Source organism: Mustela nigripes, chromosome 12 (assembly GCF_022355385.1).
Source record: "Mustela nigripes isolate SB6536 chromosome 12, MUSNIG.SB6536, whole genome shotgun sequence".
NCBI lineage: Eukaryota > Metazoa > Chordata > Mammalia > Carnivora > Mustelidae > Mustela > Mustela nigripes.
In genome coordinates, this window is record NC_081568.1 from 156,462,400 (window position 1) to 156,487,803 (window position 25,404).

The 25,404-nt window shown below is 58.8% G+C and overlaps 3 protein-coding genes across 4 annotated transcripts; all 3 read right to left on the reverse strand.

The window, feature by feature from the left end:
* Positions 1-377: 377 nt before the first annotated feature.
* TRIM11 (tripartite motif containing 11) lies at positions 378-7,609 on the reverse strand. 2 transcript variants are annotated; one of them, XM_059416303.1, is made up of 6 exons: positions 6,770-7,351; positions 5,616-5,711; positions 5,183-5,413; positions 2,205-2,227; positions 2,015-2,115; positions 378-1,667 (listed from the first exon to the last, which is right to left on the reverse strand). In XM_059416303.1, the coding sequence occupies exons 1-6, from the start codon at positions 7,175-7,177 to the stop codon at positions 1,120-1,122; spliced, it is 1,407 nt and encodes a 468-aa protein (XP_059272286.1). In that variant the 5' UTR covers positions 7,178-7,351; the 3' UTR covers positions 378-1,119. The 2 variants fall into 2 exon arrangements, with proteins under 2 accessions (XP_059272286.1, XP_059272287.1); XM_059416304.1 differs by lacking the exon at positions 2,205-2,227 and having other exon boundaries at positions 1,563-1,667; positions 6,770-7,609.
* Positions 7,610-7,756: 147 nt separating this feature from the next.
* Positions 7,757-14,600, reverse strand: TRIM17 (tripartite motif containing 17). The gene is made up of 7 exons (XM_059416305.1): positions 14,518-14,600; positions 12,312-12,745; positions 11,573-11,668; positions 10,958-11,188; positions 9,336-9,358; positions 9,144-9,244; positions 7,757-8,859 (listed from the first exon to the last, which is right to left on the reverse strand). Exons 2-7 carry the CDS (start codon positions 12,738-12,740, stop codon positions 8,312-8,314), a joined length of 1,428 nt encoding a protein of 475 aa, XP_059272288.1. The 5' UTR covers positions 12,741-12,745; positions 14,518-14,600; the 3' UTR covers positions 7,757-8,311.
* Positions 14,601-23,267: 8,667 nt separating this feature from the next.
* On the reverse strand, positions 23,268-23,678 carry H3-4 (H3.4 histone, cluster member). The gene has a single exon (XM_059416740.1). It carries the CDS (start codon positions 23,676-23,678, stop codon positions 23,268-23,270), a length of 411 nt encoding a protein of 136 aa, XP_059272723.1.
* Between the last annotated feature and the right edge of the window lie 1,726 nt (positions 23,679-25,404).

Consider the following 25,404-nt stretch of genomic DNA (forward strand, 5'->3'; position numbering starts at 1 on the left):
GACAGTATTGCCCAGATCTGGAAGTGAGGCAGAGGGAAGGCGCTCGGGGAGGGGTGGGCTGCATTGGGGGGAAGCACTGGGCTTTGTCTGTAACTGGAAGGAACTGCTGAAGGCAGCACAGGGTGTGTACATACATAACTGCAAAAACCCTGGAATGGGACTGATCACGGAACCAATTACTCGGGAAAGTAGCTAGGTACTGAACACAGTGGCCCATGCAGAGTAATTTTCTGGCTTTCTGAAGAAAACAAGGAAACAATTCCCCAGGCCTATGTGTGAAAGGAACATGCAGAAGAGCGCCCCTGACCTTGACCTTGGGGGTCCTGCCTCTGTATCTCCACAGCCTTCCCTCCCCTCCTCCAATGGCAGACAGTGCATTACAGACAACCTCCGTTTATTTCCTGCAGGAACAGTCCCTACAATAAATAAAATCTCGGAGTACAAAAAAGCAGAGGCACACCTTTAGGAAGGGTGACAAAACGTGAACAAAGCAGACAAATCTCAGACTCTAACGAGGTGTATATGGTGGGGGCTCTCTGAGGCCTCACCTGTCTCCAGGCAGAGCAAGAGGGACAGGGTCCAGGTGTGCTGAGTTCTGGGGCAGGAGGCTCCCTGGCCAGCGAGGAGAGAATGTGAGGGTGACTCGAACCTGGGGGTTCGAGTGGCTCAGAGAGGAACGGGGGGCTTCAGTGCCTGCTCACCCTGGGGGCCCACATACTGGCCCTAGCGAACCTTTGTGATGGGCCCAAAGCCCCGAGGGGCATGTGTTGGGAGGAGATGGTGCTCGGGTGTCTTGCTCTCTGCATTCTCAGGCCTGTTTGCCAATCACCCAAGCCCACCCCGCCCCTGCTTCTCTAGAACTGCACACAGGTGCGCGGGCTTGGAGCTGCCTCTGGCAGCCGATTTCGGGAGGAGCAGCTCCAGGGCTGTGGGAGCAGGGTGGGGGCACAAGGCTCAGGACCTCACGCTGGGAGTGGGGGCGTCCCCCTACACGCACACACGGGGACACCCCTCCGGGAGCAAGAGCATATCCGCTTATCTGTGGTCCACGCAGCGTGCTCCCCCACATCAGAAGACAGCAGGAGCCACCCAGGTTCCCAGCGGGAGCAGGGAGGCCCCTCACTGGGGAGCCAGGGAGTCCCCAGGCCTGCCTTTTGGCCTGCAGATGGTCATGGGGGTCGGGCTGCTGGACAGAGGCGAGAAAAGAGCTCGCAGTGTCCCCGAGAAGGGGGTCTCAGGGAAGGCGTACAAGAGGGAGCCGTCGGTGGCGCTGTAGAAGGACAGTTGTCCAGCCTCATAGTCCAGGAAGATGCCCACGCGCCGTGGTGGGTCCCGCAGCGGAGCGAAGGCCCGCTCTGACGAGTTATAGTAGCTGCCCAGGAACACCAGGATCCAAAAGCCGTTGCCTGCGAACAGCTCCCCCTTCTCTTTGCGGTTGGCGTTCTCCCTGCAGACCCCTAGTGCCCAGCTGGCCCGCTCCCCCACTTCTACCTCCCAGTAGTGGCGGCCGGAGGTGAGGGGTTCCCGGCCCAGCACGCAGGGCCCGGGGTCGAAACGCTCGGGACTGTCGGGCAGCACCTGCCGCAGGTCCCCCCGGCGCACACTCCTTCTGTCCTCCGACAGGACCAACTCGGGGTTGGCGGTGTCAGGGTCCAGGGTCACGTCCCCTGCAGGGCGAGCAGACGTCCCCTGTGAGCTGGAACCCTCTGTGAAAATATCCCCTAATGGCTTGTCCCCACCATGTCTCTGCCACTTGGAAGGTTCTGGAAAGCAGTCCATGCCCCCTGGCGATGCTTGCTCCTTTAGAGCTAAAGGCTTCCTACAACTACCTCCCCACATCTTGTACCTGGAGGCAGGCGGCAGGGCGCAGGTCTGGGGTCCACGCAGGTGCCCCAGCACTAGTTGAAACCCCCTTGGGGGGGGCGTGTCTCACCTCTGCACTTTCTGCCTAACAGCCCCCCACCCTGGGTTTCCCTGAAGCCGGAGCCTGGGCTCGCGCTGATTGCAGACCCACCTCGGAATCTGCGCAGGGCGTCCACCAGCCCCGGAACCCTGCACACTGTCCTCATCTCCATCGGCACCAGCTCCGGTGGCTGCAGCTTCACATCCTGGACCCTGCAGGGGCAGTGCAGGCGTCACCCTGAGGGTGCCCCCCCCTGCACCCCACCTACCCACTTGCCCTGGGGAGAGGCCGCAGCTCCTACCTTCGCAGGGTATCCCTGATGTCCTGTGGGAGAGACACACACGGTGTCAGTGCCTGGCCCCAAAACCTGGGCCTCCCCACATCCTGGCCGCCAGTGCCCCCAGAACCTCGCTCTGCCCGACACACGTGATCAGAAATCCACCTGTGGGCTGCCCCCCAGTGCAGCTCAGACAAGGGGACCCTGGGAAGACTCTGGACACATCCAGCCCTGCAGACCCAGCCTCATTCCCTCAACACACCTGGAGGATGAAGGGCGTTGACTATAGGCTCACCCACCCAGAGTCCCCAGCACCTCTGCAGGGTGGGACAAGCAAGCAGGGCCCTGGGCCCCCAGCAGGGAGCCATGCCTCTGCTGGCCTGGGGCTTCCTACCTCCCAGGGCTCACAGGTACCTGGCTGTCTGGGGTCTGCGGCCTCACCCGGTCCCATGCACCTGCCCTCCCAGAGGCCCCCCAACTCACATCCACCTTCCAGGTGAGGCCTCTCCACTTGGATGCCCCGCTCTCCCATAGGACACAAACAAGCATCTCCCTCAGCATCACGGATTGTGTCCCTTCAATCTAAATGCTGGCGACCCAACCCCCAGGACCTCAGAATGGGGCTGTGGTTGGAGATGGGGTCTTTACAGAGGTGGCTAAGGTTTAAAGAGGTTACCAGGGTGGGCCTGGATCCTGCAATCCTTCTCTGAAGAGGACATGGAGCAAACATACACACAGGCAGCCAAGGGCGTGAGGATACCAGGAGGGGAGACCTCTCCAAAAAAATTAGCTCCACCCAGGCCTGATCTGGGACTTCCAGACTCTAGGACCAGGAGATAACACATGTGTGTTGTTTAAACCCCAAAGCCTGTGCTACTTATTATGCAGCCTGAGTTGACTAGGACATCCAATTACTTAAAACACTAGCTGCTGGGGTGCCTGGGTGGCACAGGCCTTGGCCTTGGCCTTTGGCTCAGGTCATAATCCCAGGGTCCTGGAATTGAGCCCTGCATTGGGCTCTCTGCTCAGCAGGGAGCCTGCTTCGTCCTCTCTCTCTGCCTGCCTCTCTGCCTGCCTCTCTGCCTACTTGTGATCTCTGTCAAATAAATAAAATCTTAAACATACACACACACACTAGTTGCTGACGGGAAGTCTTTGGACTTTGCAGAACCCCTGAGAAGGGCTGGGACCTGGCTGGTCCACACGGTCAATCACGGGCAGCTCACCCACGGTGATTCCAACCACACGCCCACTATCAGGCCAGACCTGAGAATGCAGAGGTCTTAAGATGGAGTCCTACAGAGGGCTTCCCTTGAGGAGGGAGATCTGCACACACACGACCGATGGCCTGTGTGTGGGCTGGTTGGTGGGAGGGTAGGACAAGACAACAGCAGGCCTCAAAGGAAAAGGGAAACTGCAGGCTTCTAAAGATACAGTGAGAGGATCAGTGCAGGACTGGAAGAGCCATGTGCAAAGGGCCCGGGGCACAAGGAGCTTGGTGTGGGCAGTAGGCAAAGCAGAAACAGCTTGTTCTTCGTAGTTATGCAGGGTGGGTGGCCCACCCCGGAGCACTGAAAAGTGACAGTCCAGACCCACTCAGGAACAGTGTGTGTGGATACATTGCACAAGATCCTCTGTGATGTGAAGGTCATGCAGGGGTCCGGACCTTAAGGAAAGAGCTTGGCCTCCATGTACCCTACCCAGCCCCTTTGGGAGACACATGTTTCTTCAGGAAAAGGCTCTCCACCTACACAGGGTGGCTATAGGGCAAGCCTGGAAGGGAAGCTGGGATGCAGGGGTGTGGCCACCTGGAAGTCACCCAAACCTGCACTTCCTCTGTCTGAGGGCATACTCACCTACTTGCCCCAGGTGCCAGATGCCTGGCCAGTCCCTGGGGCGGGCCTCCACCTAACACAGACCAGATGCTTATGGGCACACCTAACCTCCCTTATTCCCACCAGTAAACAGGGGGCTACCCAGGGCTGCTCTCCTGCCCTTCTATGCAGCAGATCTCACCTCTACCCCCAGCACAGGCAAGGGGAGCCCTGGAACTGGGGGAGGAGGGGAGGAGGGAAGGGCCTCCCTCGCCACCCAGGCAGAGACCCAGGGCGAGGTGCTCTGAGCATATGGGAGCAGTGAGGGGGCACTGGAGGCACAGATGGTCACTGTTAGTACAAAATCCAGGAGGGCAGCTGGCCAGCCGAGACCACCCACGCACTGGGGCATCTCAGGGAAGACCCCCAACTCCCGCTTCATGCAGCCCTGGGATTCTCATCTCTCCTGTGGGGCCAACCTCTCCTCTTTCCAGAACCTCCAGTTCTTTGGCTTCTCCAGCAGCACACACTTCTCCTGACTATCTCGATTGGCCACCTAGTGCCCACCTCACTGACCACAGCCTACTCTGTCCACCTCCCTCACTCCCTGCCAGACTCTCGCCTGGGGTTCTTCCTCTTTCCTAGACTGGAAGCCACTGGAGGTCTCGGCAGTGGGGTGAAGGACCAAGTTCAAACCCCAGGAGAGCAGCCAGGAGCCTCTGCCTGGTCCCTGAAGATCCTCTAGGCTCTGGGACTTCCACCTTGTGGGAGGTGCCCTGGGCTGCACAGTGGTCACTCCCACCCAGGGCCAAGAGTCCGGAGCCAGGCGGAGCCTCCGGAAGACATGGAGCCAATACAGGACTCCCATGGGACACCTGCTGGCCTTTCTTCTCCATATACTGGACCTGAACCTTTGGAGCCAGCCTGGTGACCCACGGACCCTGGATGCCACCAAGCATGTGGCCTGGTCAGAGCGCAAACAGACTCCAGGACAGGCAGCCATTGCTGGTAGAGTTCAGGGTTGGTACCAACTCCCTGAGACCCGCAAGCACACCTGCAGAGGCACATCTGAGATCCCTGCCCTAGCTCCCCTGCCCGGGTGGGAAAGCCTGGACCCCCAGGGCTGCACCAGGATCCTGCCCCACCCGAAGCCCTCACAGGCCCACCCCAGAGTGCAGAGCGGCTCACCTGCAACAGTCCCAGCGCTGGCAGCTGGCAGCGCCCCTCCAGCTCGGCAATAAGCTCGGCCAGCCGGGCGCTCTGCTGGCCCAGGCGGGCAGCGCTGTCCCGGAGTGGGGGCAGCACCTCCAGCTCCTCCTCCTCGAGCCTCTGCAGCAGGCGCTGCTCCTCCTCAGCAAGCAGCCGACGCAGCCGCTCGAATTCCGCCAGCACATTCTGCCGCTGGCTGTCCACCATCTTCTGCCGGGGGAGACTGGAGGGCTCAGGTCCTGTCCTGCCCCTACCCCATGCCCCGCCCCGCCCCCAACAGGGATTCCCTGCAGGGTGTGGAACCCTGATCCCTCTGCGGGAGCAGCATAAGGCCCAGGACCGCTGTGTCCCTCCGCAGAGGCTCAGGGGCCGACCACTCCCCACCCGCGACCTCAGGCACTGGGCCACCTGCCTGCCACAAGGCACAGGTCTCCTCAGCCTGGGCCTGGAACAGCAGTGCGTCCTCCATTTGCTTCCGCAGGTGCTCCAGGGACTTCTCCAGCTTCCCCTGCGGGACAGTGAGACAAGAGTGACCTCTGGGCCCTATTCCAGTCAACAGTCAACCGTGGCCGAGCCAAGGTCAGCTGGCAGGAATCACAGTCCTGGGCACGACATGCAGACAACCTCAAAGGAGCCAGCGAGGGTGACAGCCCAGAACCCCAGGCCCCTTGCCTGTATTTCGTCTCCTAACCTCCCGCGAATTCCAGCCCCCATACTTCTCCAGGACTGCCCTGGGCTCTCAGGAGGGTCCTGGCCTGCACAGCTCCATCTGGACTTCTAGCTGGACCCAGGCCTGAGAGGTGGTGCTTTCGGGAGTCAGCACCCCAGGGCATGCGAATGCCAGGCACAGCCCTGGGGGGGGGGGGGGGGGCAGGTAAAGAGTCCCTTTGGTATCCCAAGGACCAAGACCAGCTAGGCACCAGTGGAGTGAGTGAAGGAGGTCGGAATGTGCCTCCCCAGAGTAGGCCACTTGCACACCAGGACTATTTGGAACTGAAGCAAGTGGGGAACAGCAGACACAGGAAGGGCCCTCTGCCCTCCTCCTTCCTGCCTCTCCCTGTCTGTACCAGGAAGGGGGAGAGCACTCAGCCAAGACGACTCTTCGTCACAGAAGAGTCTGACCGAACAGACTTTCCTACTGAGACAAGCCTGATTTTCCATCAGTTTCCAACCCCTCCCATAGTCCCTACTTCTCTCCGGCCAAGGAAGCCCAAATCTCATTTTTGTCTAGGTGCTTCTCCCGAGTTTATCATTCGATGTTAAAATGGAACATAAACTCAGTCTAACTGCATTTTTCACCTCTCTGGGAAGCCCCTTGTACCACCTGAGATTTAAAAGACTAGTAAAACTATGCATTTTTTCACTCGTTACTCTGCCTTTGTTAATTTGCACGCCTCACACACGAACGTAAGAGGTTAGAAAAGTCACAACAGGACCTGCCCCTCCCAGAGAGCACGCCTCCCCCCGATCTCCAGGCTGGTGCCCCACAGGAGGGTGCGGCTTTGGGACTGGCTGCACGCAGCTGGGAGCGAGGGCCCCGCATCCCCCCCGCCCCCGGCCCCGCACCTTGAGGTCATCCGCCGCATCCTGCAGCGGGCGCACGCGGTGCGTCCAGTGCTCCCCCGAGCGCTCACAGGCCGCACACAGCAGGCGCAGCTCGTCGCCGCAGAAGGCGGCCAGCGGCTCGCGGTGCGCGGCGCACACACCCTGCGGGACGGGCGACGGCGGGTGCAGGCGCCGCGCCATCTCGGCCATCTTGGCGAGCGGGCGGTTGGGCCGCAGGTTCCTCTGCGGGGACAGCTCGCGGCACTCGGGGCAGGCGTACGGGCCCTCGGGCTGGCCCCAGCAGCGCCGGATGCACTCGCGGCAGAAGTTGTGGCCGCAGTCGGTCATCACCGGGTCCGTGAAGTAGTCAAGGCAGATGGCGCAGGTGGCCTCCTCCTGGAGGTTGGTGGACAGGTCGGGGGCGGCCATGGCGCCGCTGGGGTGGAGGAAGGCGGCGCTATCGGTCGTGGGCCTCCGCGGCCGGGATCTGGACAGCGCGCGGGGCCGCGGGGGCTCCGGGGGAGCCGGGCTCGGGGGGAGCGGGGCACAGGGATGCAGGGACGCGCGGCGCAAGGCTCCCCTACGCGGACAGGAAGAGGAGCCGCGGCGGAAGCAGGAAGCAGCTGGGTTTTTTTTTTTTTTTTTCCGGAACAACCCGCTTCCGCCCCGGATTGGCTGCGGCCTGTCACGCGGCCCGCGGGCTGGACAGTATTGGAGGCTGTTCGCCCGCTGACCTCGCGGCGGCGCTGCCCCGGCCCCCGCGTGCAGTGGGGGCATTGGGGTCACGTCGGCCTCGCGTCCTGACCCGCTGCAGACCCGGGCTGACCTGGCGTCCGGCGCGTTCACTGGGTTCCCCGCGCAGCACAGCGACTGCGAGGACGCGGGCGCCCTGAGGCTGCGCTGGCGAGCCCCAAGCCGTGTCCTGTGCGCCCCTGGACCGGGCACGACCAGGATGCGTGCAGGGAGGGGCTCTGGTCTCTTGGGGAAGGCACTCACTGACTGGGGTTCTGGGGTAGCCAGCCTACCACAGGGCTGTGAATGCGCCTGAAAGTGCGGAGAGCGGCGGGTGGAAAGGGGTCCCTCCCACCCGTGACGCCTACTCAACTGCGCCCCGGCTTGTGCGACGACGTAAGGGCTGGAGAGCTCTGAGGTTTTTAGGGATTCGGTTTGCAGTTTCGTTTTCTCATCACCGCCTCCTCCCCTTCCCCCTTTGCTGCAAGGTGCAAACACCGAGTGTTTGGAAGACAAAGCAGGTGGACCCTGGAGGCCGTGGCTCTCTGTGTATAACCCAAAGCACAGCGGGGCCAGTCCTCTGGCTCCATTCCTAGGTGGGCATACATATCCCAGAGCTAGTGCATCACAGGCGCCTGGGGCTGGATGTCCTTCCTTGGAATCGGTCCACTAGGGAGCTCCGCGGCTGTCCAAGTTTTCTTCATGAAATGCGTGCGAATATAGCCTCTATCATTAACTGCTTTAATCCGGATTATGTTTCATTTTAGTGAAAGTGCCTTGCACGGCTGGGGGCTCACCAAGGTGCCAGCAGACAGAAACCTGGCAGGTGGCCTAGCCCTTCACCCACAGGGTTACTGTAGAGATGACCATCTGGCCTGATTTGGGGGCCCCGAGGCAGAAGAAGGGCTGCAGGGGGCCGGAGAATTCACGCTGGGCGTAGGTGTGCAGGTGGGAGCCATCCCTCAGGTTGTAGAAGGACACCTCTCCTGCCTCGAAGTCCAGGAAGACCCCCACGTGGCTGGGGGGCTCGGCCAGGGTGACAGGGGTTGGGGCGGCCATGATGGGCAGGTACTTCTTCCCCTTGCACAGCTGCACCACCCAGAACCCATTCTCAGGGGACTTGGGGACCTTGTCCTTGCGGCTCACGTTGTCCCTGCACACGCCCAGTGCCCAGAGTGCATCGCCCGTGAGGTTCATGCCCACCTCCCAGTAGTGCCTGCCGGAAGAGAAGGTCTGCTGGCCCACCGCGCAGGGGTAGGCCAGGAATCGGTCCTTGCTGGGGGGCACGCCTCCCAGGGGCGGCGTCAGGTAGCGCCTCTGCCGGCTCTCATACAGCAGGAGGTAGGGGTATGCGGTGGTGGGGTCCGGCACCACATCCTCTGCAGACAGGCCCGGGCCATGAGGAGAGGGCGCCCGTCATCCCTGCTGTCCCCCACTGGCCCTAGGCCTCCCCCAGGAGACTGGGTCCCTGTCCCTATCGGTGGTGCTATGGCGAAGCAGCCAGGGGTCCGTGTGGGCATCTCCACCTGGGTTAGCACAGGGACACAACAGAAAGCACGCCCTGGAGCAGCAGGTTGGACAACTGTCGCCCCCATTGCGGGCTCCCTCGGAGTGACCAGGGGTGGGGTGGGGAGTCGTCCAGGGCCCCTGGGCCCCTGCTTACCTTGAAAACTCTTGAGCACCTCTATCTGCCCAGGGACCCTGCAGACGGTCCTCAGCACGGTCGGGGTGGCCTCCGGGTACTGGACACTCAGGCTGTTCTTCCTCCGGTGGACACAGGTCTCACTGTCCCTGCTGGCCCCATGCGGAGCCCTCCCTGTGCCTATCACTGCCTCCCCCGCAGGTGGCCGCCTACCTGCTCAGGAGCTCCTTCATGTCCTACAAAGCAGGAAGGGGGTAGGGAAGAGGGAGAAGGGCAGGACCTCGTTAGGGTTGGGGGCGTCATGTCTGCATTTCTGGTCTGCAGAGCTGGAAGGATTTCAGGGTGCTTTCCCAAGACCCTGTACCCCTTTGTGGGCCATACCCCTGTCGTGGCTGCCCACAGGAAGCCACCACCTCTGGCCACCAGGCCTCCTGCTCTTCCCCCTTGGAAGCTGTTGGCTCATGAGGGATGGCGATGGGGGGACGTGACACCCAGCCATCAAATGGGGCCTTTGGTACTTTAGCCTGGCCTTGAGTGAGTCAGATGTCCGTGTACTCTCCTGCAGACCAGCTGCATTTTTTAAAAAAGATTTTTAAAATTTATTTGATAGACAGAGATCACAGGTAGGCAGAAAGGGAGAGGCAGAGAGAGAGAGAGAGGGAAGCAGGCTCCCTGCTGAGCAGAGAGCCCGATGCGGGGCTCGATCCCAGGACCCTGAGATCATGACCTGAGCCGAAGGCACTGGCTCAACCCACTGAGCTACCCAGGCACCCCCAGCTTCTTTTTAATAGTAGACAAAGCGCTCCCCAACATTTGGGCAATTGTCTAGTCTGTCATCCGCAGGAGGCGGTTTCCTGGGCACAAAGCCCATGGGAGGTCAGGACAACAGGCAAACGTGGGAATTGACTCAGACAAACAGGATGCCCAGCACCCGGCAGGCGGCCTCTGCCTCTGGTGTCTAAACATGCCCGTGCATGCATGTGTGTATGTGTGTGCCTGCATGCAATCGTGGGGAATCCTGTCTGCTGCCAGGGATTCCATCGCTCCCCGTGCTTGATACCTGTCCTACTTGTGGGGCACCACAGCCCCTTGTGGTCAGGCCCTCGTTGGGCCGCCTTGGCCTGCCTTTGCTCCTGTCCTGCCTGCAGTTGCATGACTCCCTCCTGCCTGCAAAGTCATGGGCACCTATCTGGGCCAGCGTGTCTATGCCCCACCTCACCACACTGACCACAGCTGCCCCAGGCCACCTCCTCGCAGGCCTGGAGCCTGGGCACAGTGTCTTCCTAATGCATACGCCTCAGCCCCAAGCCCCAGGGCCTCAGAAGGTGGCTGTACTTGGAGGTGAGGTCTTTACAGAGGTGGTTATGGTGACTAGGGTGGGCCCTGATCCCGCAGGAGGGGTGCCGCTGCAGGAAGAGGAGATGTGGACCCAGAAACACACAGAGAACACAGTTTCCATAGTGTAGTGGTTATAATGTTCACCTCACCCACAGAGAACACAGCTGTCTGTGACGGGGAGGAGAGAAGCCTGCAGAGGAGCCGGCCGCTGCCCACCCCAGGAATGCAGACTCCCAGCCTCCAGGCCCCCAAGAGAACACGTCTGCCTGTGGTCTTTGTCACTCAGCCTTGGCTGACCTTGTCAGAGCCTTTCCTTCAGTGGTGGGGGTGGAGGTACAAGGACAGCACCCTTGGCCCTGAGCCCCTCCCCCGCGCCCAGGTGACCAGGGCTGCTGAGCTCTTTCACCTCACCCTCCAGGTGAGCAGGGGTGGTGAGATCTTTCCCTTTCCCTGCCAGGCCTGCAGGCCAGGCCAGCAGGGGTGCGGTCGACCCTCACCTGCAGCATCTGCAGGGGTGTGTGCTGGTTCCTGTCCTCCAGCTGCAGCAGCAGCCTCTCCAGGGTGTGGCTCTGCCTCTCCAGGGTGGATGAGCTCTCCTGCAGCTTGGCCACCACCTCCTCCTCCTCCTCCTTCAGGGCCTGGAGGACACGCTGCTCCTCCTCCACAAGAAGGAGGCCCATCTTTTGAAACTCCACCAGGATGCGCTGTCTCTGCTCCCTAACCTTCACCTGCAGGGGGTTGGGGGGCAGACCTGAGGGCCTGCTGCCCGCGATGTCCTCTCCCTTCCTGGCCGGCTGCACCTACCAGCTTGGATGCTGGTCTCCTCCTGGCCCTGGGCCCTGATGACCCACAGAAAAGTCCTCCTGAGAGGGTTGGGAGCATTCGTGGGGTCACCTGGGGGTTCCCCACCACCTGTGTGCCCTCATTCCTGTATCTGTGACACCGCCAGCCTGTGCTGACCTCAGGTTCTCCATCCTGATTCTGGTGGGACTCTGAGCTTGGGGTATGTATCGAGGGCTCATGCAGGCCCTGTGGGGGCTCTGGGTCCGCAGGCCAGGCTCTCCCACCCCACAGGGCTGCTGTGAGCACCCACCCTGGTCCCCAGCACCTGCCTGCCACTCAGCCAAGGCCTGTTTCTCCCTGGCCTGCAGCTTCCCCGTCTTCATCAACTCCTCGCGGAGGTGCCCCATGTCCGCCTCCAGCTTCAACTGTGGGACACACAGGCCGCAGGATTGGGGTCCAAGGCCCTCACTCCTGGGCATCTGGGTGATGCCTCCAGAGGCTCACCCCCCAGGAATAGCATGAGGGGGGCTGTGGGTGGACACATGCCTCCCAAAACATGCCCCTTTGTCAAGAGGGTTGTTTGGGCTGGAGCCAGCTGAGGATGATCAGCCTCAGCAAGACACCTTCCCAGGCCTGCCCTCTCCTGACTACGGATCCAGACTGCTGAGCAGTGAGAGGTGCCACAACCCCCCTATCCTGGGAAGTTTCACGGTTGAACAGGAAGAAGGACCATGGGGGGTGATGAGGTCACCAGCATGGAGACCCCCACACTGGGATTCGTGCCCTCACACCTCCTGCCCAGTGCCCAGGGAGGACACAGGGCAGAGCCAGCCGCTGGGAACCGATGCTGCTGGAGCCATGACTGGAGGGACCCGGGCAGGGCCTCCATCAGCCAGGACTTCCCAACAGCTATGACCCAGCCCACTGCGTTGTCGCGGGAGCATGTGGACACTTTGGTCACATGGTCCCACACTTGGGCTGTCCCTTATGGTAGCTGTTCTCCTGCCAGCCTCCTGACGCATGCACTTGGCCTCCGTGTGCACCCCCCTCCCCCTAGCCTGGACGCACCCTGTACTCCTGCACAGCCTCCTCTATGGGGACAACCCTGTGGGGCCGGTGCACCCGGGACTCCCTGCAGACGACACAGATGGGGCTCTGGTCGTCCTCACAGAAGAGCTTCAGCAGCTCCTGGTGCGCCCTGCACAGGTCCCGCCTCTGGAAAGCCGGGTGCTGCCGTGCCATCTCTGCCACCTTGGTCAGCAGGCGGTTGGGCCGCAAGTTCCTTTGAGGGGACAGCTCCCGGCACTCGGGGCAGGGGAAGGAGCCCCGCCGCTTCTTGCCCCCTTTCCTGCTCTTAGCCTTCTCCCAGGTTAGCTGGATGCACTCCCGGCAGAAGTTGTGGCCGCAGGCCGTCATCACGGGGTCCGTGAAGTAATCGAGGCAGATGGAGCACGTGGCCTCCTCCTGCAGCTTTCTGGCAAGTTCCAGGGCATCCATGTCTCCTGGGAAGGAGCAGGAGATCCCTCATACCCTCTGGCAGAGAGCCCTGCCTTTGGCCGGCCCCACCCACAGTAGGGAAGATCATGCTAAGTTGGTTCAGTGTGCCCCCCCAATAGGAGGTTCCTCAGCCCCCCACCGACCTGTCTAGAGCAAGAATCCTGTTAGGCCCATCTGGCAAGAATCCCCCTCCCCATGCCACCTCTTCGTGACTTTCCATCACTGACCTCCCCACCCCCTGCTCTGTGGCCATAAATCCCCACTTGTCCGTCCTATGTTGAGATGAGCCTGTTCTCCCCTGGGATCTCTTTCTCCCTATTGCAATAACCATGAAAAAACCTCGTTTGTAGAAACAACACCGGTTTTTCTACTGTTCTAACTACAGACCGACTCTGGTCTTCCTTGACAAGGTGTGGTGCAGAAAAGTCAGTCCTGTGTGCGTGCATGCACAGAACAGAGATGCTAACACAGGTCCAGACACACACACAGTATACACACATGCAAACACACACACAGTATACATGCATGCACACACAAAGACCGTATACACACATGCACGCACACAGTATACACACATGCATATATGCAGCATACACATGCAAGCACACACGGTATGCACACATGCATGCAAAGACAGTTACACACATGCGCAGAGCACGTACAGTGCACACACACTATACATATGTGCATGCATACATGTATCTGCACATGCATACAGAGCAACCATACATGTACCCACACATGCACGCACACATGTATCCACAATGCATACACACAGTATCCACACATGCACGCACACAGCACCACACATGCACACATGTGCACACACATGTGTCCGCACATGCATGCACACAGTATACACACATGCATACACACGTATCCACACATGCATATGGAGTATCCACACACACCCTATACACACATGCACGTATACAGTATCCACATATACATGCATGCATGTATCCACGCATGCATACAGATCATCCACACATGTATCCACATATGCACACACGTTTCCACACATACATGCACACGTGTACCCAAACATACGCCCACACATGTACACACGGTATCCACACATGCACTCATGTACTCACATATGCACGCACACAGTATCCATGATACACAAATGCACACACACGTATATACCTGCACGCACACAGTATGCACACATGTACACACACAGTATCCATACACACGCACAGTATCCACACACGGGGCTCATACACCTGTGCACACACTGTGGGGTACCAGTACCCCGACCGCATGCCTCAGAGGCCCAAACCCCCTACGCAGATCAGAGGCGGCTACTGGAACTGTGCTAGAGGCTGGACGTGCACATTGCTCTTGGGCTGCACGCACTACCCCAGCTCCTGGCTCTGCAGTCCTCTGAAGTGATGGACGCTGGCAGCCTCACATCGTCTGCGGTCCCTGAGGGGTTCCCTTTATTGGAGCTAACCTCTGCAGAGGGCTAGGGCTCAGTCTCCCCCTTAGCTCTCGGCCACCGGAGGCGCACTGCCGCCCCCAAGAGAAGCAGGGGTAAGCGCGGCAGTCAGGGGGGCTGGGGTTCCGCTCAGGATGGGGAGGGGAGCCGCCCAAGGACCCCAGACCTGTGAAGACCGACAGCCCCCCCGCCCCCCCGCGTCCGGGAATGCTCTTCCGTAAATGCCGGGGTAACCCGTCCACCGTCTGGTTCCCGTTGGTAACCATCTTCAAAGCGGGGTCTGCTACTTGTGACCGCCGCTGGCCCCGGGGGTCTTGAGGGACTGGTACTCACGGGGGAGGGGGCGGCCGGCCGCACTTCGAAGGGCGTAGGCGGCCAAGCGCTCAAACAGCTCCCCGGAAAGCCTGAGCGCTGAAGACTTTCTGGGCGGGGGTGGGGGAGCGAAGGGGGCCGGCAGGGCCTGGAGCTTTGTGGCGTCAGCAGGGGCGGGGGCGGCCGCAGGGGCGGGGCGGGGCGGGGCGGGGGGGGGGGAGGCTAGCTACGGGGGGGGGGTTGTCAGCAGCCTGGGTGGGGGGGGGGGGCGCGGAAGCCTCTTGACAGGCGAGGGCGAGCTCAGAGTTGGCCAGGGTCGGGGAAGGAGGTCTCTGGGTGGAGATGAGGGGGTCGCCCCATTTGGGGAGGTGAAGGGGTCTCTGGGGGTGATGAAGGGGGTCTCCCCATTGGGGCAGGTGAAAGGGTTTGGAGGGTATGAAGGGATCGCACCATTGGGGGTGGTGAAGGGATCTCTGGTAGGGGGGAGTTGATGCGGGGAGGTGGCCCCGTTGAGGGAGGTGAGGGGCTCCTCCGCCAGGCCCACAGCGGCCCCACCTCTCTGGTGCACACGTTAGTGGTCCTGCCGTGGAGAGGGGAGGGGGTGGCAACCAGATCTTGGGTTAGGTAGGCAAGGAGGGGTGGAGGGGCTGAGGCAGGATTGACCCGTTGGGGTCTTGCCAGCGTGGGAGGTGGTTGGCAGGCTGCTGCCCCCAACCCTGACCTCGCCCTGGCTGGTTGCTGCTTGTCCCCAAGTCCTGGGCCCTGGGGGAGAGGACAGATGAGGAAACAGCCTGGGCCTGCACAGGAGGGCGGGAAAGCAGTTGGGTGGTGTAGACTCACGCTGGTATAGATGCACACGGGTGTAGACACACTCGAGGACAATCTGGCAGCTCAGCCAGGGTCTGCACCTGAGCTTGCAGGGGGGAGGCAGGGTGGACCACATGCTGATTCTAATCTCCCCTCTGGAATACTGTCCCCTCTGCTGTCCTTTCCACCAGCGAGGGGATTCTCCGCGGAGGGTTCCTTTCCATTTAGGAAACGGAGTCACAGAACGCTTAAAACTCTAAAATAATTTCAAGAAAACACACAAGAGAGCAATGGATCCCATGTACTAACCCTTTTAGGGTGTTTGCTGGATCTGTCCTGCTGTTTTGTCTTGGGGGGAGAATGTTTGTGTGACTTGAGCCAACCCCAGGCCCGGCTGCCTCATACCCACCTGCTGCTTTCTGCAGGGGAGGGAATATTGGGATCCTGCCTGTTACACCCAGAAAAGACCTCATGTGTCGTGAGTGCATTGGGGAGCCTGCCAAGGAACTCTCCAGCTTGTTAAATGGTTGACGGCCTTCTGGGAACAGAAGGTGCACACCTGACTCAGTAAGGGAGAGGGAGGGGAGAAGTGACTCCTGGGTCCAAAAGTAGGTCCCTTTAGGAAAGGCAAATGGGGGGCGCCTGGGTGGCTCAGTGGGTTAAGCCGCTGCCTTCGGCTCAGGTCATGATCTCAGGGTCCTGGGATCGAGTCCCGCATCGGGCTCTCTGCTCAGCAGGGAGCTTGTTTCCTCCTCTCTCTCTCTCTGCCTGCCTCTCTGCCTACTTGTGATCTCTGTCAAATAAATAAATAAAATCTTTAAAAAAAAAAAAAAAAAAAAGGAAAGGCAAATGGGTGTGGAGGAGAAGGGGAGGCAAGAAAGCCTGTGACCCTGTTTGTCTATACGGCTGTGAGCGGCTTTCCCATCTCCTTCAGGTGGAAAGCCGCTCCCAGAGGGCTCTACGCAACCTCATGTCCCAGAACTTGCTGCTTCTGGTCCAACAAGGGAAGCTCTCAGGAGGCTTTCTTTTGCACCCGTTGAACCTTCAGTGTCTTTATCTTAAAATAAGGTGGGAATTCTGGGGCCGGGAATAGCCCTTTCACTTCCCACGTATCTTCTCCACGCACCCTCCAATTGAGGGTCTTAATTTTATTGTTCACCCCATTCCTTTCCTGCTAGCCCCTCTCTAGCAGATGATAGCCCCAGCACCTGCACTTGCAGTTCCTGCAAACCCAGTTTCTGTATTTCTTGCTGACATCATTGTTTTTATCTGCAGTTACCACAGAGCCTGCTGTATCTGTCAGGATTTTGTGGCCAAAACATGCAGTCCGGCCCCCCAGATACAGCAGATAGCTATAGCAAGGGTCATCTCTCACACTTTCTATGTGCACCATGAGCCTTGCAGGAGAAGGGCAAATCTTTCCTTCTACCCTCTTAGGTTCTTCACCTGAGGTCTGTGAATTAGCAGCCAGATGAACAGGTGAGAAGGCATACAGATTTTATCTAATGTTTTCAATTGTACATGTATGGGGACTTCACAAAAAGAACTGAAAACACAAATTGGCCTCTGCACCATTTTCACAAAGGGTGATAAGCTGTGGAGAAATACCTAGACAGAGGGAAGGGGGTTTGTGTTTCTGGGCTAAGTTGTGGGACGGTGACTGGGATGCATTCAGGAGGAGCTGCAGATAGACTAGGGTTGTTCACACAAACTCCTCTCAGTCCCATCTCTGGTGATAAGAGTCACCGTCCTCTCTCTGGCTCAGGAGAGGGGCAACTCTGCAAACAGAAATTTTCTGTACACATGGGAATTTCCACCTTGCTTTTTGAGAGAACAACTGGGAGGGCAGAGGTCCTCCTATGCGTGCTGTTTCTCAGTAGCCTTCAGCTCAAAATCCTCAGTCTGCCACATGGTGGACTGTGGGGTAGCACGTCCCGATCCCCGTCGGCCTCTTGGTGGGGACCTCATGCAGAAGACCAGTTCTCGGCCTCTGGCACGGAATGGGCATTGCCGGCACTCAGAGCCAGTTATGCCAGAACCTGCTGGAAGGTTGCTCCTGCGGCATAAGGAGGGCTCAGCTAATCCAAGCCATTGGGACTGAGCCACAGGCTCTGTGGGGATGGTGGACAGCATCTGTCTGGGGTGCTCCTACCTTAGGAGGTGGTGGCAGTCTTTACGGCAGTGCCTCTGCTCTTCCCCATGTCCCTGTCCAGCAGCTGAGACCACAGGGACTGTCCTGACTTGGGGGTCTGCTGTTATCCTTTTTTAGGTGACCCTCTCCAATTTTTTTTTCAAAGATTTTATTTGATGGAGAGAGACACAGCGAGAGAGGGGACACAAGCAGGGGGAGTGAGAGAGGGAGAAGCAGGCTTCCGGCTGAGCAGAGCCCCATGTGGGGCTCAATTCCAGGACCCTGGGCTCATGACTTGAGCTGAAAGCAGACACCTAACCGGCTGAGGCCCCCGGTGCCCCTGGGTGACCCTCTTCACTGCAGAGAAATGCCCCTCCACCCAGTCTGCACCCTTTGCCCCCAGGGAAACAGTGGGTGTGGGTCAGGGCTCTTTCCCAGTTCTAGTCTCCACCTGCATTTCTTCCTGGGGATGGGGCCAAGAACCCTCAGAGGGAGCTCTCAGTGGAGTCCATCGCACAAGGAGGGCAGGCTGTCAGCTGGAAAAGCCTGGAATGAGTTCCTAGCTTCCCGGACCAGCTTCATGCGGCAATAAATGCCATGACCCACAGCCCCCAAGTCTCCTGCCTTTCATTCTTCCAGCTGAGGAAACAAAGTTTCCTTTGTCCCTATTGGGGTCCACTATCAAAGGAGCGAGACTGATACAAAGTGAAGGTCAAGCAAAGCTTTATTTGGCACCAGTATCGAGAATCAAATTGACCGGTCGGGGCCGTCTCTTACAGAGAGAGCAACGACCCCCAGCCTCACAGACTAGCTTTTATAGAGTAAAGGCCATGCGGTTGAGCCTGGCCACATACAGGTGGCCAATGAGATTGTAACACACAGAGAAAGTTGCATAGTCATGTTAGGTCACACACGGCGGCCAATTGAATTACAATTCACCCTATAGTAGCTATTTGAATTAGCCTATTACTCTGGTCAGAATTGGTCCCAAGTTTGGCATCCAAAAGCCAGGATTTACATTCTTTGGTGCTTAGGGAGATAGTACTGATTGGATGTCTCCACCTGGCCTGACTCATCCTTGCATTCTGGGCTCTGTTATCAGGAACTGGTCCACCATATTTTACTGGTTTCGCAGACTTGCTTTTAAGTAAGTTCCTCTTGGGGGGTGGGCAGGGTCAGTTTAAGTTTTACTGCACCAACAACAAAATGGCTGTTTAACTGAGATGGAGTTGCTCTGGCTAAGTAGGCCCCTACAGTCCTCACATCTAGAAACTTGCCTCCAAGTGCCAGTTGGAGAAAGAACTAATTCTAATGCTGATGTGAAGTGTAAGGACAGCATATCAGTCAGGTCAGACTAGGTAACAAAGACCACAGCCGGGTCCTGAGGTCTGGACTCTGAGCATGGGGGTCTCTTGGTCCTGGGGTCCTGGATGCTGAGCCCCAGGGTCTCCCAGTCCTAGGGCCTGGACACTGAGCCTAGGGATCTCCCGGTCCTAGGGACCTGGATGCTGAGCCCCGAGCATTTCCTGAGGGCCTGGAGACTGAGCTCCAGCCGTGGCCCTTTCCTCCTGAGGCGGCCGGCATGCAGACGGGCTTGCTATGAGTGATATGCTTCTGTGTATTTCCCTTACTTTCAGTTCTCGGCTTTGCTTCTGATACTTCTGATCCCCAAATGCATGTGGGGGAGGGGTGCTTGCTTCCCCTAGGCAAGTCTGTGGTAGCAGCTGGGGGTCCCGAGTGTGACTCAGCTCTGACCCTGTCGATGTGGACAGAGCATCAGATCCCACAGGGTCACAGTTCAGGCCCATACACCACCGCACTGTAGACCCCAATTGCAAGTGCGCTCGGGCCCCCACGACAGGCCCTAGGTCCCCAGGGTGGGTTCCTTTCATGTGCTGAGCAGCTCACAGAGCTCAGGGAAGCCTGTCACTTGCTTGATGACCAGCTTCCTACAAAGACATGAAAGGCTATGAATCAGCAGCTGGATAAAGACACAGTGGGATCTGGGAGGGTCCAGCCTGCAGGGCCTTTGTTCCCACAGAGCCAGGGGAACTCCCCCTATGTGTGTATGCATTCTTGCAGAGCCCAGTCTGCCATCTTCAGGGGCTTTCCAAACTCCCCTTACCTACACACACTCCAGGGTGGGGGCAGGGTTTATTGTAAATAATGAACGTCACCTTTATCAGCCTCATCACCTAGAAACTTCCAAAGGTTTGAGACCCAATGTTTATTTCTTATGACCAGCCACCATATTACACTCGTCTTCTCCCCACATCCTCACATGACCGTCTCTCTGTGCATGTCTGCGTCCTAACCTCCTTTTCTTACAAGGACGTCGGTCCTATGGAATTAGGAATTACTGTCATGGCCTCATTTCCTCCTGCGACCACTACAAAGGCCCTGTCTCCAAATATGGTCTCATTCTGAGATCCTGGGAGTTGGGGTGCAGCACCAGACTGTTGTCGGTTTTGGGGCAGACACCATTTGGCCCACCTCAGAGGGTGGACACACTGAGCATCCGTCCCCTTCATTGGGCTGTCTGATGTGACTTTTGGAAAATCCCCTGGGCCAGGTGCTGACATTCTGATGTCTAGGGGCTCTCATGGTGCAACTCAGGCCAGGTACATAAACCTGGGCCCCAGACTAGGGGAAGAAGCCAGCATCTCCTGTGAAGACTGCGGGATGGGCTCTGTGGGATGTCTGGAGATGATAGGCAGTTACCAGGCCTCGTCTGTTGGTTGAAACCTCCAGCCCTGGGAACACTTAGGTGCAATCTGGAACTGGCACCTGGATTCAGAGGGCAGGGAGAGACCCCCAGTGATGGCTTGGCAGATGGCGTGGTGGTAAGCCAAGGGAATGGACAACCAGGTTTGAGGCAACCAGAGCCCTAGATCCCCACCCCTGTCCGCCCAACCTGCAAGCTTGTAACGAGGCCATAACTGGGCTCGGTCATGTACCCCACGCAGGTGTTCTCAACAGCTCCTCACCATCTCCAGGATCTGTCCTTGGAGGGGCCCCGGGTGCAGGAAAAGCAGACGGGACCCACGGAACCCAGGGTGGGGGTGAGAAGCCTTTGAGTGCAGGGTTCAGCTCTCAGGTCAGTGGGTGGTCACATCTTTTTTTTTTTTTTTTCCATAGATGTATTTATTGGACAGAGCGAGAGATCACAAGTAGTCAGAGAGGCAGGCAGAGAGAGAGGAAGGGAAGCAGGTTCCCTGCTAAGCAGAGCCTGATGCGTGGCTCAATCCCAGGACCCTGAGATCATGACCGGAGTCGAAAGCAGAGGCTTAACCTACTGGACCACCCAGGCGCCCCAGTGGTCACGTCTTCTTGATGTCACTCCCCAACACTGTCCCTTGAGAAGGAAGAAGGCTAGGAGGAGGGTCCCCTGACTCCTGACTCCCCAGTTGGGAAGCCCTAGTCACAGTGCAGCCCCAGTTCCTTATATCCCACATCCTCCAAAGGACCTCCTCGAATGCACCTGCTGCCCTAGATGACCTCCTCGAATGCACCCTCCCCTCCATGACAGCCTGTTGGGGGGCTCTGAGCCAGGACTCGTCCCCCCTGGGGATTGCTGGAGTCCCCTTGGCCCATTCTGTCCTTTCGGTGCGGCATGCTACGTTTTTTGGAATGCCGATGACATTTCAGGCACGGAGGATCCCTCCTGTAGCCCTGCTCCCCGCAGACTGCATCTTCCAGCCCATGAGTGTAATTAGAAGCACAGAGGATTTGCTTTGTTGAACAGTAACTGCACACATCGGGATCTAGTGTGCAGAAGGCTGGGGACTAAGAAGGGGCATCCCTGGTCCGCGAGATTCTTCTGAACCACCGCGCACCCCTTCCTGCACCCTCCTGATTGTCACCCGCTCCCTGGACTGGAGCCTGGCTTGGCCCGTGCATTCGGCCATGTATGTGTTCACCTGTCATGGGCGTCTGTCTGAGCAGCTGCTCTGAGCCCCAGCCGGCGATCAGGTGCTGGCTTGCCTGCCTTCAGTCCTCTCCTAGACATTCCGCACTCGGCTGTCCCCACATGCACATGCACATGAGGCCCGAAGGCGTGGACTTGGGGCGAACAGGTACAGACTGCATGTTTAGTATGCCCACATGCTTGGGACGGGCAGACAGAGGCGCAGATCATAGCGGTCATGGTTTTACATGTTTACAAAGCTAATCAAATCTTCCCTGGGGCCTCGAGGTTGGTGCTCACGACAGACACCTGAAAGCTGGGACTTAAAAAAAGGACATCTACGACCCCCCGCTGTACTTCCGATGGCAGCACTCACTTTTCTGTCCTGCGGTGTTCGCTGCGGGATCCTGGCTACACCACACTGGAGGGCACTCCGAGCATTTCCGACCATGGGGCTGCCCCTTCAGCGCTGTTCCTGTGGTTTCGCCGTGCACTGCCAAGTTGGGAGGGTGCTGGAAGGTTCTCTAGAGAGCAAGGCTGAGCCCCCTCAGTCCCCCCCTTTCGAGGATGCTGGGCTGATGTGTCCCCCCTGGCAGGGGTTCTGCCCAGATCTCTGGAGGGCGTCTGTGAGCAGAGGATTCTCATGAGGCCCCAGCGGGGACACGGCCATCTGTTTCGACACCTGTCGGAAAGGCTTCCATGACCATCCGTTTCCATGACCCTGAGCGACTTCGGTTACTTTCTTCCTTGGTCCTCAGTTCTTTGCTTCTCCTACCTCCTGTCTCGGGCCCTTGGACGGGTCATGCAATGGACACAAAGAACAGAGGGCCTGGATCTGCCCCTCCCTGGCATGGTCTGCTAAGGGAAGTTTCAGCACCGCCGAGCCCATCCTGCCAGGCATAGCCATCTGCACGGTTTCCCCAAATGCAGCCAGTTAGCCAACTTCTTTCACCTCCAAGGCCATTGAGCAGGAAGTGGGGAAGGACACAGAAATCTCGCTCTCTGCACTGGGCAAAGCTTTCCTGAGGACTTCAGGAGGTGTGGAAAAGGTACAACGGCCAGACATGGACTGACTGAACCGGAGCCCAGTGCTGAGGGGTAGCACTGATCTTCAGGCCAGAGCACGGGCTGTCCCTGAAACATGGCTCATGGTGGGACACATGTCCATCCAGGCCCTCACTTCACTGGGAGTACCTTGCAAGGACAGACCCATGGACTTCAGGTCACCGTACCCACCAGTTGGGTCTTACCAGCTTAATGCTTTGAGACCATGCCTGCAAAAGTCCTCCGTCCGTAACCTCCCAGCCACGCTGAGGTGGTCAGTCCCACTCCTACCCTGTGGTCATGCCCAGCCCACCACCCCGGTTGTGGGGTTTCCCCCACCATCCCAGTTGTAGGATTTCCCAACCACCCCGGTTGTAGGCCTTCCCCATCACTCCAGTTCCAGGGTTTCCTGGAAGCCCTAGCTTTCTCCCCACCATCCTAGTTATAGGGTTCCTCCTCACCACCCCAGCTGCAGGTTTTCCCTACTCCCCATTGCAGGGATCGCCCCCCCCCACCCCCATTGAAAGGCTTCCCAGTATCCCGGTCGTCGGGGCCCCCCCATTATAGCCCTAAGGATTACCCCCCCCCACATACACACACTTGTACTGTTTTCTCCAAGTGGAGATCCTGCTGCTCACCTTGCAGGGGTGGGAAGTTGGTTCACATGTTGGCAGCCACAGGCCCTCCCAAGGGTGGGGGCTTCAGTGCGTTCTCCCCAGGGAATCCTGGTTACTGCAACCCACTAAGTGGATGCGGAGACAACATGAAGTAGTTGGGAGTCACCCCGGGTTGGCACAGCACCCTTTGTGGCCAGGTGGTGGCTCTGAAAAGAGCCTTTGGGGTGAGCACTAGTGCTCTGGTGGAGCGGCCTGCGCGGGGGCCTTAGGCGCGCTCCCCGCGAATGCGGCGCGCCAGCTGGATGTCCTTGGGCATAATGGTGACCCGCTTGGCGTGGATGGCGCACAGGTTGGTGTCCTCGAACAGCCCAACCAGATAGGCCTCACACGCCTCCTGCAGTGCCGTGACGGCCGAGCTCTGGAAGCGCAGGTCGGTCTTGAAGTCCTGCGCGATTTCACGCACCAGCCGCTGGAACGGCAGCTTGCGGATCAGCAGCTCGGTGGACTTCTGGTACCGCCGGATCTCACGCAGAGCCACCGTGCCAGGCCGGTAGCGGTGTGGCTTCTTAACGCCGCCTGTTGCCGGCGCGCTCTTCCGGGCCACTTTCGTGGCCAGCTGCTTGCGTGGAGCCTTGCCGCCTGTGGACTTGCGCGCCGTCTGCTTCGTGCGGGCCATGGGTCCCGTGCCACTGAAAGAACGGCCGCCACTTCCACTGCTGCTTGCTTACAGCAGAGACGCGGAGCAGCGCCCGCTTTTATAGAGGCTGAGGCCTTCCCATTGGCTGGCGGCCGGGTGGCGCGATGGCAGGCTGCGCTCTGATTGGCCCGCAGCGCGCGCCACTCGGCCCCTCGCCCCTTAACTGTGCAGGTGCGTGCGTGACAGCCAGTCAGTTGGATGGAGCACACAGGCATTGGAATGCGCTGGTTCCGGTGCTGGCCGGCTGGGGGTCAGGGTCCAGCGGGTCAGGGTTGGGTCCTCTTGGGTCCTCTTGTGGGGCGCGGTGCGTCTCCCCACACAGCTCCCTCCTTTCCCCCTCAGCATTCCCCTGGCTCCCCAATGCTCCAGGGTGGGAAGAACCTTCTAGAAGGCGGCATTCTGCGCTCGGCCTGTCTGTGGCGCCAGTGTTGAGTTTTCGCAGCAGGCGGTGAAAGGCTCAGGACGAGGCCAGGCACAGACCCTCCGCCTCCACGTTCTTCCCTCATGGGAGACCAGCGAGCTGCCGGTCCCCATAGCTGGACCCCTGCCCGGACTACGCCCAGCGGCTGTGCATCCTGCCCGAGCTCTGGCTGCTCCTGGGCACTGACGCACCCCGGTCCTCGTCCCCCTGCAGCACTCAGGGCTTCTCCTCGTCTGCTCCCTCTTCCCTGTGAGAGAAGCTCCCTTGTTGCCTGACCCTTTAGGCGCTTGCAGACCCCCAAGTTTACTGCCCTTGGCTGAACCACATGTGCCACCCCAGAAGGCCAAGGTCCACGAGAGGGTTATTTTGAGCTGAAGGCACTTGGAACATGGCAGATGCAAGGGGGCAGCTCAAAGCTCTCTTTCTCTTCCTGAAAACAGAGTTAAAAGTCCCACGGAAAAGGGGAGGGGTCTACAGTGGAGGAGAGACGCGTTTTCTCCTCACGGGAGGGACGTGGAGACCCACAAGACTGTGCATACCGAGACCTTGTTGGTAGAACTCTTGTCTTGTTTCATATCCCAGGGGGTCTTAACTGCTTTTCTGCAATTGCCCTTCTTTGTCCAACCTAGCACGAAAGCATGCAGCTGTGGCCCCTTCTGTGTGTCTTCATTTCCTATGAAGGTTCTTCTGTCACAAGAGAACGCAAATGCTTGGGGCACCCTGGTGGTTTGGTTGGTTAAGCCTCAGACTTGATTTTGGCTCAGGTCATGGCCTCGGGGGTCACAGGTTGGAGCCCCACGTGGGACTCCGCCCTCAGTCTGGGGTCTGCTTGAGATTCTCCATCTAACTCTGTCTTCCCCAGATCCCACACTTGCTCCCTCTCTAAAATAAATAAAATCTTAAAGAAATAAATGCTTTTCTCTTGTTGGAGAAGAGTCCTTAGTGAAATCTAAGATGAGTAGAGGAAAGAAAGCTCCTGCCCTGTTGCAATAGTCTTCTCCCCTCCCTTCTAATAGTCCGTTCCAACAACAGCCTCTCCGTCCTGCATCTGGCCTTTTTAGCTGGTCATTGATCACACAGAAGCTCTGCTGCTGTCCCTGAGTCAGGTCAGGTTGGCGCTGGGGAGAAGAAAGGAGAGACCGGCCCGGGTTGCCTGGTGTATAGGGTGTGGGTCTGATGCAGGCTGACTAGGACTCCCCTGTGAATCTTTCCAGTGTGATCGCTCATTCAGCACAGGCAGACCCCAGATCGCTGGGTGTCCCAAGTGCGCCAGGCGACGATGGT